This window comes from Sparus aurata, chromosome 11 (genome assembly GCF_900880675.1).
Source record: "Sparus aurata chromosome 11, fSpaAur1.1, whole genome shotgun sequence".
Classification (NCBI taxonomy): Eukaryota; Metazoa; Chordata; class Actinopteri; order Spariformes; family Sparidae; genus Sparus; species Sparus aurata.
The window spans coordinates 15022196-15037465 of NC_044197.1; the positions used below are offsets into that span (position 1 = coordinate 15022196).

At 41.0% G+C, this 15270-nt stretch overlaps 1 protein-coding gene across 2 annotated transcripts in view; it reads right to left on the reverse strand.

Annotated features, from left to right (window-relative positions):
- Positions 1-15270, reverse strand: part of faf1 (Fas (TNFRSF6) associated factor 1) — a 68092-nt gene that overhangs the window by 34559 nt on the left and 18263 nt on the right. For both annotated transcript variants that reach the window (XM_030434000.1, XM_030433999.1), the window contains exons 7-8: positions 13706-13808; positions 8575-8661 (exon numbers count right to left, since the gene is read on the reverse strand). In XM_030434000.1, coding sequence (XP_030289860.1) covers positions 8575-8661; positions 13706-13808 — 190 coding nt within the window. The remainder of the gene's footprint in view (positions 1-8574; positions 8662-13705; positions 13809-15270) is intronic.

Here is a 15270-nt window from a genome sequence, read left to right on the forward strand (position 1 = left end):
CTTTTAAAGTAGAACGGTTCCTCATGCTGGCCTCAGCTTCTATAGCAGGAGAGAACAGTGTAACCACTAGACCTTGTCAGCAACATGGACTTACGAGTGAGTACTGCTGTGTACCTAGCACTGATAAGAACTGAAGTGTCTGGTGGCTATTATTTTCCATCTTTTCACAGTACGTTATCTTTTTCAATGTGAGAAGGTGAGTTCATGGGAACAAAGACCAACATGTTTGCACAAAAATCATTTGGACAGTTGTGGCTGAGCTACATGCATGACTAGGTGCACCTAGGGCAATAAGATGATACATACCATTATGACATAAATTTTGTCTACGGCCAGAGATTTTTAACAAGTTACATTTATATCATAAAATATATATATCCCTTTAACTTATCATTACCTAGGGGGCACATTCAAGAATTGTCAATATTTACTAAAAAAAATTTAGTTCTCAGACTCAAGAGCAGAAAAAAACTTTAAATGAAAAACATTTATGAGTTTAAGGCTTTGGCTTCAATTGGAAATGATTGCCTTTGCTCTACAGTTCATTAATGCATTTTTTTAAATCAAATGTCTTAAAAGTGAACACATCATCTAAAACAACGCTTGAGTCGCATCAGGCTCTAAAGAGAGAAACACGTAAAAGTTGCATTCAGTCTGAATGTATTAAAACAATACAGTGTATTCTAGCCACCCACCCAGAACTTTAGTCGCAAGAATAAATTTTCAAAGAACGAAAAAGTTTCCTTCAGCCTGTTGTTGTCTACATCTCTTACAATGATCTTAAGACCCGCAAAGATCAGCCTAATTACTCAGCTCACCTGTGAAAACGCAAAAGCTTTTTGCACACATACTTTCTTGCTCGTGACTGTACCACTTGACTGCACAATTTACTAAAAACGAACATCATGGCTGAAAATAAAATGCTGCAAGTCTTCCACCATTTCAAAATGTTCAGGGCTGTACTATCACTCAAGCAGGGACTATTTGGGGGGTAAAATAATGTCCAGTTAATCTGAACTAGACCCTTGTCCCAGCAGTGGCAACCCTAAGGTCCAAAGGTTCCTAGTCTCTGGGGAAAAGTTCCTGCACTGGAAATGCAGCTTTAGACTATTTCCAGTGACAGTATAAATTAATAAGCAGGAGTGCTTCATGGTAATATTGACTTTTTTCAATTATTCTATTTGTTAGGTGGTTAATTCATAATTCTTCATCGATTTTCCAGTAAACATACAGTATCACAATGTCTATCATTGTTTTGATATAAAATTACATATACCATGATGGAGGATTTTATTAATCCCCGGGTGCAACCAGATTCTTTGTTCCTTTGATGTGGTTGTTCCTACCTATACTTCATATTTAAAGTATAAATGTGTACATACAGTTTTTGTCCTAACCTTAGATAATGAACTCCATCTCACTGGTCCCCCGGAGAGGAACAACCATTTTACAATTTATTGGAGCGTGAAAATATAGTTGACTCTGGAAATACTGATTATAATACTGACCGCTGTGTCTTAAATTCCCACCAGCTCAGTAACCAAAGAGAAGATATGAAAAACGCAATATCTCCCTGGAGAGTTTGAGAATGAATAATATCCTGATGAGTATTCCTTCTCTGTGTTGTCTTAAGCAAAGAAAACTGCTAAAAAAAAAAAAAAAACAGCGACTAGACTGCCATGCAATGCTGAAACTACACAAACCAGGAATGACATCACCGCTAAAGCCAACAGTGAAACATATGACAAATATATATGATAAACACGAATTCTCAATTAATTAAAACCTTTTCAATGAGGCCTCAGACAGTCAGTCACCCCTGACACAGTAACAGAGGAGTACATGCGTATTGTATTTCTTGTCTATTACCAATTAGTAGTGAGCATACTCTTGACATAACAAGTGTGTAATGTCACAGCAAGGACAGCTGAGTATCCCTGGAACACCTACGAAGAACACTTAACCGAATTGCCTCGTCTTTGCTCGTGTAACTTAACTCTAACCGATTTAGTACTCTGGTCCTGTTTATTAGATCTTTCTGGTATTCATATTTTTTCCAGAGAACTTAACGAATCAATGGAACAAAAATCCCTGACAGTAGAAGTAAAGGAGGTTAGCGATACTTTTTATTAAACGAAAGAAAAAAACACAGACAGTGACTTAAAGAAAAGCCATTTGAGACATGATTGGTGCTAGGCCTGAGAGCTGAATTAGCAGTGAGAGAGAGTTGTAGGTATTGAAGCAGACAAAGACATACAGGGTCTGAGCCTTAAGGATGTGATGGCGTGGCCCCAAGTCTATTCTATCTATTCCCCAATCGAGTGGCAATCAAACGTGAGAATCTTTAACAGCGGCTGCCGAGAGGATCCCAATAAACCCTTTACACCGGCTACTCACAATGAGAGGCTTTCGTCTGAGGGTCTAATAAGTGTATAAATAAAGTTGATCACTTCCCCTGTCAAAGACAGCCTGGAGGGTTTGGGCTGACATGGATGCAAGGAGGGGAGGTGAAAAGGGGAAGAAAAAAAAACGAGTTGAGTGCCTCTCAATCCTCTTCCTCGCTTTGACCCGATGGCTTCTCCTGATGTTGAGGTACACAAGTGCAGCTAGGCAGCTCAGTGGTAAAACGTGGAAACAAGGCTGAAGCACCGCAGGGCACGGGGGCTGGGGGGGTGAGGTTAACCCCCCCAAATGACCCTCTCCCACATCTCTGCACAAAGGAACTGCCTCCTCTTTTTTGGATTCTTTTAATTAACACTTGCATTGAGGCTCGAAGCATTCAGGGGCCGATACAGGGAAAGAATTTTCTCTCTCCCTCAGCCCCCTCCCTCCTTTCCCTCCCCTCTTCAACTCTTTCTTCCCTTCTCTATCCTTCTTTCTCTTCCTTTCTCTCCCTTCATTCTTCCTGTGTTTCAGTTTTTCTTTTCTAGTGTAGGCAGTGTTTGGATTAGGTGTCTGGCTGTGAGTGTGAGATAATTACTACTGACAGCTGCACTGACAGCAACCACAGTACCACCTTACACCACTTTCTCTTTGATGGAGCGAGGAAAGAACTGGTCAGTGTGTGTTTGAACATCCAATCAAATAAAAAAATCAGTCATGCACGGTCTTTTCAAAGACACTCTCCCAGACTTAGACCACTGTTCGGGCTGGCAACGTGTGTCATCAATAGTCACATCTGGAAAACAAGATCCATTACATCGTTGAACAATCAATGATCCCCTGTGACACAGTTGTTCAAAACACTTGTCCCAGATTTCAGGAGGGGGAAAACGACTGACCAAAAAGCTAACAGTCCTCTGCCCTGGGATCATTTTAATATGGGTTTCTCTTCAATTTACTGTACATTTTATTTTGTTTTTAAGGTTGTTAAAAAAACAAAAGAAGAAAAACATTTTCAGAAGTGGAGCACAGTAGACAGTGAAGAGAAAGGAGATGGATAGAGGAAGGAGTACAGGTGAGAAACAGTGCCATCAGGAGAAAAAAATTATACTTGACAGGTTGAAAGAAAGTAGAACAAGAAATGGACAAATCAAGTGAGCCCCACCCTTACACCTTATGGTTTCCTTGTTTCAGGCTCCTTTGAGCCTCTCCTGATTAGTGTCTGCACAGTGTGTACAACGTGCATACACACACATACAAATACAGAACTAAAGAATCTCATACTTCGAGATGTGCAATATGAATTTTATTTTTCAGCTGATACAGTTAAGATGTATTGAGTAAAGATGGATCAATTTATAATTTACAGCTCTTCTAAGCCTTTCTAGTGTTAGATGCGTAGATTTTTCCCTCCTCTCTGAAACCTTTTGGAACATGAACTGTAAATTGCAATTGTGTTTGTAAGAAAACCCTCCAAATTGGTGATGACATGTCTTTTTCTTCTTCTATTTCTTCTTCTACGTCACCTTTATTGGCCAACTTTATTGGTGCATTATCGGCCACTAGCCAGTAGTGTTTTCTAACCACAAAACCATCTCTTGAAAATATATCGATTTTTGATACCACGTAGAAAAACTGGTACAACATTGAGGGCTATAAAATGCCTTGATTTCCATATAAAGATAAATATAATAAGGCTTGTGTACTTTGTGTTAAGCCCATCAGCATCTCAGTTAATTTAAAGTTGAATTAATTTAGAGTTAAATTAGGAATTTACAACTGCTGGATCAGGGTGATGCTTAACAGTGGGTGTTAAGGTGGTGTCTCTTACACCCAGCATGGTGCTGTGCCTCTATGCTCCTGTGCAGTTGGGGCATCTAATATGTGACTAATCTAATAATAAGGAACCTCCTTTCATTTCCGTTAAATGTGAGCTTAACAGAACACATAAAAACAGTAAGAAGAGATGGAAAATGAGACAGACTAACTTGATGCTGAATCTCACCTGAATGCAGTCAATCTCACAAGGGAGGGGGGACTCTGCCTGAGTTTACGGCTGAGCCCTGTTGCTATGGGAACCCCCCCCCCCCCACATAAACCCTTGGTTTCGTAGGCGCCTATAAGGTAGAACAGGATTCCATAATGCCAGCTGGGAAATGGAGGGTGGTGCTGGCCTAGAAGGCAGAGCACCTCCAACTCTCTGCAGCATTAATACATTAGCAAACAGCATGAAACACTGCATAAATGTCAGCAATTACTGGCTAGGAGGTAGGGTGGGTGGTTGGGGGCTGAAGAGATGAGGGGATGTAATAAGGATGTCCCACTGGCTGTCAATCACTCCAACATGTGTTGAGGAAAGACTGCCAGTCAAAACAGCTCCAATGAGATGAGGCCTGTCTGGAAACTCTCCATGCCGGATTGCTCAGGCGAAGGAATAGAGGAGGGATGGAGGAAGCAGGGGAAGAGGCTCAAAGCGTATTTCAAACAGCACAGGAAATCAGTCAACTGTTGCCAAGACCTCTGTCATCATCCTCAGAACTGTTCGGAACAGCTTTGTCAAAGCCGCAAGTATCAGTAGGAATTTGAAGGCAGAGCTAGATCATGGTATCTGAAATAAATGCTGGAGTATTTGTTTTAATCTGTTTGGAATTCAAGTTTTAACTATAGCAAAGTCCAACAAGTGTACTCTTTTTCTGACAGAGGACGTTTCCAGTTCTACCAAGATGATTGTCATGCACTGGACACAAAGACAATTTAAGGAATGCTACTGTGGAACATAGTACTCACTGTCTTCTACTGAATCTATGAGGAACAAGGAAATGACTGAGAAATATTTCATGCCAGTACTTGATTGAGGTCAAAACAATCTGTCTACTAAAAATGAACATCGCCTCACATTGCTACTGCTTTAACTACATTTAGTGCCACTTCCGTTTACATTCAGCCTCCTTGCTCTAACACCGAATACAATAACACAAGTGCAGTGAATATACTGATCTGTTGTTCAGTGCTATGTGAGCATTATCCATTGTGATCCAATTTCAACTCTCCATAAGGCTTTGAATAATTCAGAGCACAATAAACAATGAAACACATTGAGTGGACTGTATCCGGAGGGTGACGCAGCACATAACTACTGGTTTTCCCCTGAAAGGTGAGAATTTCTTTCTAACAAAGTGATTTCCTACGCTCCAACAATACATAAACAAACAATGCAGCCACTCAAATATCTTTCTCAGAGGACAAGAACAACAGACAGCTGAAACTGATACTCTGAACAGTTTGATCAATTAGATGAACATGTTAAAGTAAAAAGATATATTTATAGTGGGTCTTGTGCAAAAAGGATTTCCTAGACAGCTTAATTTATGACTGTCGCTGCAGCAAATGCAGCAACCAACCTGACTGAGAATGGAGTCTCTCTGGGAACTACCAACTCAACTACTATAGCATCCATGCTAATCGGAACTAATCTGGCATTATTTTTAGAAATGTTTCAATACTGTTGCCAATACACTACTGCAGTTTGCACAGCAGTACAAAAATTACACTTTTACTGTGAAAAACAAATTTTCAACAAAAAAACTATTTTTTTTTCTATTCAAGCTGAACATCGGCTGTGTAAATGTGTAATTTTGTGAATTTAAAGAAAATATAAGAATCAGGAAATACCTCACAGAAAATGAGTAAACAAGACAAACACTTTGACAAAGGATTCCATGACTATTTTGAACTAGATGTTTTCAAAATTTGGTGCTCCAGCACAGCTCAAGTGGTACTCGATAAGAATTAAAGTTTAATATCCAGCCCTAAATACAGTGTGTACAATAAGACGGGCACATTTGCAAATGCAAACACGCACACACAACACACACAAACGTAAATGCAAAAAAAGTTATATCAAACACTTAAAGGCAAAGCAGGGTTAAGTAGTAATCGATTCCACTGCAAGCGGGCTAGTGTGCAGAGCTAAACGTAATCTGGGGCCTCTGGCTGCCATGTTTATTGGCCCAAACCCCGGGAGATGAGACTGGGCTAATGAGCTAGACACTAACACTGGCTTCCTACCCGCCTGCTAGGCCCGCCAAGCCCTGGGCTTTCTCTGTTAATACCTTCAGACGTTTCAATAAGAGGGCTGCGGCGAGAGTAGAGGCCATTATTACACTTCTGTCTCTGTGCTTTTTAATATCTCCTCATGCAGGAAACACAGACACTGCAGATGTGTGTTAGCCAGGTGCCAATGGGGCCTATGATGCCACAATGAGCTGCAATCTCTTCAGGATCCCTAGCCATCATATTCACAGCTACCTACGGAGTAGGCAGCCGAGCTGAGGTGCACAGATACAGGACATAAAAATATAAAAGACAAAAAGGGAATTATTTTAATTTATCCTTACTTATCTAAACATTACATTGAGATCGTCTGGGCTTGCTTGTTACAAAACAAGTTCACAAACTAGAGTGATGCTGGTGCTAAGGTTGTCTAATACCACTTAAACCACATTTTTTTTTTTAAAGGGGTAAAATAGACAAAATATTTTTTTAAATGACTGATTCAGACACTGCAAGTGAATTTATTCAAGATTAAATAATTATTTTATATATCATAGTGTTTTTAAACATTAATTCCATGATGGTGTAGATTATTTGAGATTATAAAAAGAAATGAAAATGGAAGCTAAATTAATTATTTTAAATTTAAGTGTGATATAATAATGTTTTCAGTGATCAGTGGGCAAAGAATATGACATTAAAAAAGTCAAATGGTATTCAGGTCAAAATTCACAAAAACTAAGTAAGACATGTTGAAGAATTGTTCCCATTCTTGTTCTTTTTTCACAGAAGAATCACATATTCCTTGTTAAGTCTACTGCAGCTGGACACATCAACATCCTGAACACAGTTTTAAATATGTCTGTTATCTCTCTTCCCCTGTTAATGCTAAGTGTCATAAATCTGAATGTAATGGTTGCAAACTGTAAAAGTATATCATTCGGAGTCATAATACATGAACACAATACTGAGGTCGGTCATGGCACAAACATGCCCACAATGTGCATTCAGATTAGAACTAAGATTTGTATTTCTGTTGCAATCCAGGGTGGTTAGCTGATCACATACTGGATGTCTACAAAGATAATGCAAACAATGACAAATCTGTATCATAGCAGTATGGTTTGTTTGGTGGTTACCGGCTTTACAATTGCCTGCTCTGAGCTGTAATGGAACAAAATAAAGCAAACAATCTTCTGGAGTGAAAGGATGCATAACCTTTTGTCCTTTTCCCTTCCAGGCACATTAATAGTGCAATTTCTTTGTTTCTCTGTTAATCTTACATAAAAACAGGTGCAGTGATTGCTCATTTGCTTTTTTGAAACACAAACAATGAGTGACATAGAGGAGACTGTCACTGTATCCTAGAAAACACTGCATATGGAAAACAAATTGTCTTTACTTATCATAAATTGGCATTAATATTTTGAAAAATTTAGCTGCTACAGTAGAGTCAGTCCTGGCATAGGGGCACATTCAATAACACTTGGTAAAGAGATGAAACAAAGTCAATACCAATACTCCAAACCAAACAACAATCACAAAGATCTAAAAGGAAAACGTTAGCTTGGGGTTAACACAAGAATGTGTGCACAACAGCTCCTCAATGTAGCATGATAAACCATCCCATACAATTAGCATGGGAACACGTATGCTGTCAAAGAAGGGGTGAGACAAAAGGGGTCAGAGGTTCCTCAAGGTTCTGTATGAGGGCCGCTTCTGATCAGCTTGACTGTGTGCAGAGTGAATGGCTGGGAATAGCGACCCTGGGACGGGAGAGGTCAGTGGGACTCAATGATGTGAGATTTAATGTCCACAGATAGAGGACACGGGATGGGAACAGTCTTTGACATCTTAATTAGCTTCAACATCTTACTCTCATGCCTCTGACAGATGGTTTTGGGGTTGGATTACAGAGCATGGAACAGTTTCTACTGCAAATTGTAATACAATGTAAAACAATCAATTTGTGCTTGGCTTTTAATTATCTTTAAAAGGATTCTCTTGATCTTTGAGGGCAACATACACAAGGACAGAACAGAGAAAAGTGGGCACAGATGCTGACATCTTTCCTGTAGAACTGTTATAGTACCAAGTGTTTGATGTTTTATAGTGTTTTTGTGTGCCTGTGTCTCTTACAGAGTCATCAGATGCTGACGCAGGCCATCCTTCCCACTGTTGATGCCGGACTGGGATGTTTGTCAAGTCTGAAATGTTCCTCTTCACCTGCAAACATAAAGGGAAGATAAAATAAGTTATTTTAATGTACAAAAATCTGACCAACTAGTGATAGGGAAAGGTACAATTTAAAAAATAATCTTAACTTAATATTCATTAAGAATGTTTATATTTTTCTTTACTATCCAGTCATTATTAAGTAATATTAACACTGAAAAAAGTGGTTTGGCTAATTTAATAGTAAATATAGTGTAATAAATTATGAGAGGGCTACAACAAAGTACCCTCCATTCAGCATGAAGAAAACATAGGGTGGAGGCAGAGAATTAAGGTGGAGATGAGTCAATAGGAGTTAGGAGAAAAAAATAAAAAAGACAGCCAGTGTTATCAGCATTCTTCAGATGCCACAGCTAATGCCCAGCAACAACAGCCCCACGCTCTGAAATGAACAGTATTTCTCTTTTCCCATTCATGCGCGGGCGCTGTATCTGCATCACTTAATAACATTCCGTGCTTTTAAACAGTTAGCAGCCAGCAGCGCCTGACCCAGCGAGCGCTGTGTTACACCGTCCAGTGGGTTGTTGGTTTAAAGCCCTAACGCCAGCCTGATGTGCGCCAGCCGAAGCTGATCAAAGCCCTGTCGGCGTCTGAGCGCTGGCGGCCGTGGATTCTGGTGCATTTGTTCAACAGAATCCTGCCCTTCGGGCCCACAGGGCTGGACACTAATGCTGAGAAAACTGTCAATTGTAGAGCAAAGATCCCTCTGCACACGGGTCAAATCCTGTCTTTGTAAAGAGCACTGAAGAGAGATGGATCCTTGGGCATATGCACGGATGCTGGTCATGGAGGTGGAAACTTAAAGAACGCTACAAACACAAAGTCAAAGCCAACGTCAAGCAAGGCAGGAAAGCAGCTGCATAACACTGGGCTAAGAAAAAAGAGGGGAAGACTTTGCCTGCTCACTTTCATCCTAATAATCTCATACACTTTGCATCTGTGTATACATTTGTGTAGGTGTCTGAGAGCAAAACACACGATGGGCTGCTTGCAGAAATTACTATGTTTAAAGCTGAATTTATCTTTCTATGAAGGCAACAATAAATATTCTATCAAAGTCATCAGTCTCTCAAAGAAATTAGATTTTATTTGTGCTGGGCTTGGCAGAGCAAAGCAATTCACAGTACAAACAAGCTGAGAAAAAAATAAAAGAACAATAATAAATGAGTGGCACAGTCCATCCTTTGTCTTTCTATCGTAAATCCTACACCACACTGCTCGGCGCCTATCCTTATGAAGAGAAGCAATGGCCAGGATAGCGGGCTGGGGTCAGAGCGGGTGGCCAGTGTTATTACAGAGTGTAATATCTATGTTTGACCAGCCGGACTACAGGGATTTGACTGACCGGCTGGCCAGCCGATGAATAAGGGGGAAAAGGGAGGAAAGGAGAGGCATAAACACTAGTAATGAAGAGGCTGCAGTCAGAGGTTAAAGCAGCATCAGAGAAACAACAAACTAACGCCCACCACAGAGAGAATGAAGGTGAGAGGTGGTGGTGGAGGAGAGTGGAGACAGACAGTGAAAGGCACCTGGCAGAGGACAACCTAATCTCACCACAGAGAGAAAACACAGCTACACACCAGGCCTGCCCACCTGAAACCACACCACCAGAATGTGAAGGCAGCCATTCACACAGGCTTTTGCTGACCATAAGAAAAATACCGCGCTATTATGGGAATCTAATGCAACCACATCAAAGACAAAGTAATTCAGAAATTATAGCGGCAGCCTGTAGCTTCTCCAGGTAATTGAAGTTTTTGCTGCAGCCCTCAGTTACAGAGCACTGCATGTGTCGCCCACAGCAGCCATCACACAGGGAGCAATACTGTCTAATGCTGCCCCCTGTCTGTCACCTCACTGATAAGTTAGACTGCAACAAATCAAAACACTTATATTTAATGTGACTCTGAGTAATTTCCTTTGGGCAGCCAATTTTACCTATAATCGCCAGCTAAAACTTACTTTTATCTACAATGTATTGTTAGAATGCCTATATATAACCCCAGGCTGTATAAGTCTCCAGCGGCTCATGAAAGGTATCCATCAATCTTACTTGTACATACAGACAATAAAATGTAAAGAGCTCAACTTGAATTAAATTAAAGTCTTAGTGAGAAATACAGTGCTACTGAGTTGTTCATGTTCAGATGCGGGACGTTCGAGCCACACTACATTAGTTAAACTGGCTGCAGTGCTGAGCTGCTGCAGCAATATGGCAAAATTAATGATCCAATCATTGTAAATGCCAATTGCCTGTAATCCCTGGCTGGAAGCAAATCAAAGAGAAGGAAAGGTTTCCGTTAAACAGTCACAAGCTCTCTCTCTCTCGTTCTCTTTCTTCATCTCCCCTAGGCACCAGATGCCTTTCTTTCATTCCTTTTGCGATCCAACCTTCCTTTTCTCAGTTCTGTAGCCCTGACTGCATTTGATTCCTATATGTCTCCCAGCTGCGGAGTCGGGATGGGGCCCAGGCACAGCCCCGGGGGGCAGCGGAGAAGGGAAATCCCCAGGACAACTGGTCTGGTCACGGACACCCCGAAACCAGCAGCCATCCCTATTCTACCCTCTACGTCCCTGGCAAACATTTGCTCACCAGCTTAGCTCAGAAGCTAGCCAGCAACTTACCCCCACACTCTTGTCTGGTAATGCCAATCAGAGTCTACACAGCCCTGCGCTCTAGAGATGGAGAAGAAAGAAGGTAGAGAAGGGACACTGGGAGAGAGATGGAGAATGAAGGGATAGAAAGGGAGGGGCAAGGGCAGTTCCCTGAGAGCCACAAGGCAAAGCCAGAGCCTTTGGCAAAGACAAACAAGAAGATAGGACTCTATCCCTATTGATATGCACAAGCAGGGACCATCGGCTAGTCTTCAGCTAAGACAAAAGAGAGAGTGGAGAGAGAAAGGTGCTCTGTGGTGGAGTCCATATGTGTCTGTGAGTGGACACAGTATGAGCAGAAGGGGGAGTCAGGCAGGCCGAATATGGTGTTACTTCTTTGTTGCATTCTCAATTCTTCTTATGATGACAGAAAAAAACTTTGTGTCTTCTATTATTATTGTTGTTGACTAAAAAACTCACAACCTCATTCCTTATCTTTTTTACTATGAGCATCACATATTACTCCAAAGGAACTTAGCTGAGGTCATTCAGAACCACTATCTGACTGTCTGGAGCTGCACCTGTAGATCTCATCTACTAAACCTTTTAAATCCTCCCATACACAGCATTACAGTAATAAATTAGTAAGGGAAAGACGCCTGTTCCCTGGCTCAAGAGTAAATATATAAAGAGCATGGTCAACATGGGGCAAACACAGTCCAGATCTATGCAGGTTAAAGTTCTGGGCCTCATTTTCACTGCAGGGGGCCTTGAGATGCCTAAAGACAAGCATGCGTAAGGAAAAGACCGCGACATGGAGGCCTGTTTAAGCCCACATTGTCCCTTCTCTTTCCCCTATGGCCTCTTACAGCACCCCCACCAAGCCAGCAGTCCTTTGCCTCCTTTCTGTGTCCATGGTTCCCCCCTCCCACGCCACAGGGACCCCTCCCCAGTGTTTGTAATCCCAGCAGAAACACTTAAGGTTCACAGTGGGTGCTCATCAAAACCATCTGCCTGAGAAGAGGGTGAGAGAGAAAGGAGAGAGATGACGGAGGGAGGAGAAAAAAGGAGCTAGGGAGGAGAGGGAGAGAACCGGGGAGGCGAGCTGCCTCCTCCAGTTGAGATGTTGGTTGTACTAATCTGTTCCATTAGCACCATTACAAGCCCTGCTAGTAGCCTGATTATTATTAGTGTAATCTTGACCTGCACTGAACAGCCAGCCTTAGCTGCAGTGAGCAAAGAACTTCTGAGGAACACCGTTCACTGCTACTGAAGAGTGAATTACTAGCCGTTTGTTTAAGACGAAATAGATTTTTCGTTACGGTTAAATGAATGTAATAATGGTACTAGTTGACTGCCTGTTAAAGGTAAGCAATTCTGGAGAGAGACGCTTCAGGTCGGTGGCTCAGTCCACACCAAAGTCAGCACTTGACGACCTGCGAGTGAGACTCAATAACCAGCTATTCTCCAGGATGCAAGATACTCAATTCAAGAAAAAAGCTGTGCAGCATTCAAATGTTTATAAAGTATTTGAATGTCAATGTTATGAATTTAGTCCAAAAAATGATTTAACTAATTACTTCACAAACACTAACACAGCAGGTAAGATCAACAGTGGGACTTTTCTGTCCTACCTGATCAGTCTGGTGCTTATTTCCCCTCACCTGCGACTGCAGGCTATCAACTGTGAATAACAAATGAAGCCTGCTCAGGTCTCACTCTGCATAGGAGGTAAGAGCAGGACAGTACATAGCAGTAATATGTATGGGTCCGTGTGTGTGTGTGTGTGTATGTGTGTGCGTGTGTGTGTGTGTGCGTGAGCTAATGGGGCCCAAACATTGACACACTCACACACATACAAATCTACATGGGCACACAAGCACAGTCATATATTTTCATGCTCTTCCTTTTAATCCATTTGCAGCTTTGATAGTAATAACCGATGGACAGGGCGTTGTACTGCCTTCACACTGGGTCCAGTATGAGTTGCTATAAATATTTCATAGGCTGCCAAATCTACTGTTTAGTTTCAGATGAAGAAAATGAATGTACTCTGTCTCTTTCCATCACTCCCGTATGCCTAGATCAAACACTGTTCAGTATTTAAACCGCCTCCAAGACTGCTGACAGAGAAAGAGAGGGAGATGGAGAAAGAAGCTGCAAAGGGGGAGTGGGTAGAAAAAGAGGGGGTTGTACCAGACCGCAGCTGTGAGAGTAATTATGTGCTCGGAAATGTGATCATTTGTGATGAATAATGAATCGATGGCTGAGATAGACTAGCAATGTTTGGCCAATGGAATGAAAGCTGTGTTATGGGAAACTAGACTCAGGTACAATAATATTATGCATGTGAGTCTGTGGGTGAGTTACTAAGAGCTTTTTGTGTGTGTCTGGGCATATAAAAGTGACTTTCTGATGTCCTGCATGGTTTGCGTCATACCTCCTGTATGGTTCTGGAGCCGGGGAAGTTGAGACTGTAGTCCCTCTGGGCCTCGCGGTGGCTGATGATCAGCAGGAAGTTCTGGTTTAACGACTCTTGGAGACTAAATGAGGAGGGAAAAGATTCAAAAAGTAAGACATATGGACAAACACAGTAAAGGTAATAAAAAAAATAGAAACTGATGCAGAAAAGGAACATGTAAAAGATGCAGAATAATGACTCAAGAGGAATAAAAGGAAGGGGTACAGGAAAACAAACATTATCACTAAGAGTAGCTCAGTCAAGTGAAGGGCAAGCTGAAACTTGTCAACTAGTGGTAGCCTGCTGGCCCACAGGGAGGTGGGCATCTCCTCTGGGGGCTAGCCGCCCACTTCACTGGCTGTGTCTTAACAAGCCTGGCCGGAGCTGCACACAGCACAGCGGGCTACCACAGCTATGACCACCTGCACGGAAACAGCATGGAGCCTATCAATCTACCTTATTGCTAACAAACCTGGAAGCTATTATGAAATAACCCAGGAGAGCCTTCAGCATCTTTCTAACTGCAAAACCCTAAAGACGGCTTAAACGCAGGATTTTACTGTGATTTGCACTCACACAAACTGCACTTCTTCATCTGCAGCGTTTGGTAAGGTATTTGACCATAAAACTTTTAAAAAGGACTTTCCAGCCACAATTCCAAATTCAATTCAAGAACCCAACACGGATCACACATCAAGGTTAATTACTGTTACAACATTGGGAATTTTTTTTTTAATGAAAAGTAGCACGCTTTACAAAAGCTCAATAACTTTAAAAAGACAGCAGAACGTAGCCTATTGAATTAAAAATAAAATAAAATAAAATTGTGTTCTCCCATGAAAAATCTAAATAAATTCAAGCACTTTCAATGACCCATGTCTATTTGTCTATTTTTGAAAACAATCCATTTTCTTCCCTCTAATTCACAAACATTCTACGATTTCTGTGACCTGTAGGAACCCAGTAAACGTTTTGAACAATGCTGCCATAAGGAACCAGCACTGCAGATAATATCATTCTCAAGCCAAGAAAGTTAATGATAAAAGTACCATTATTGTGCATGACACGACCTCTTCAGCAGTTGCTGCTGGATTAGTGCTGTATTTGACTACTTAAGTTTCTATCTATTTACTGAAACATGCCTTTATAGAAATTAAAGCCATATCAATTACCATTCATATCAATAATAGGCTACTGTAAGCTGTGCCAGAGACTAGAAGATGAATTTATGATTGAGGACTATAAATGCACTGAATGTAATGCTCCTAAAATATTCTAGTATTTCTATCTGCATTGGTTATAGCAGGGTGAAACATTCTTCCACTGCAATTGAAATTCATTCACAACATGGATGTAAAAAATGACAAGAATAATGAGAAACTCAAATAATTAAACAATATATATACACTAGAACAGAAACTCAGGAGTATAGTAAAACCAATAAAACCAATGTGATATGCCTTTATATCTCACAATTCAAATCATCAAAATTTTTAAAAATGCTCAAAGATGGACAGATACAAGCTATTTACAGTTAACTGCTC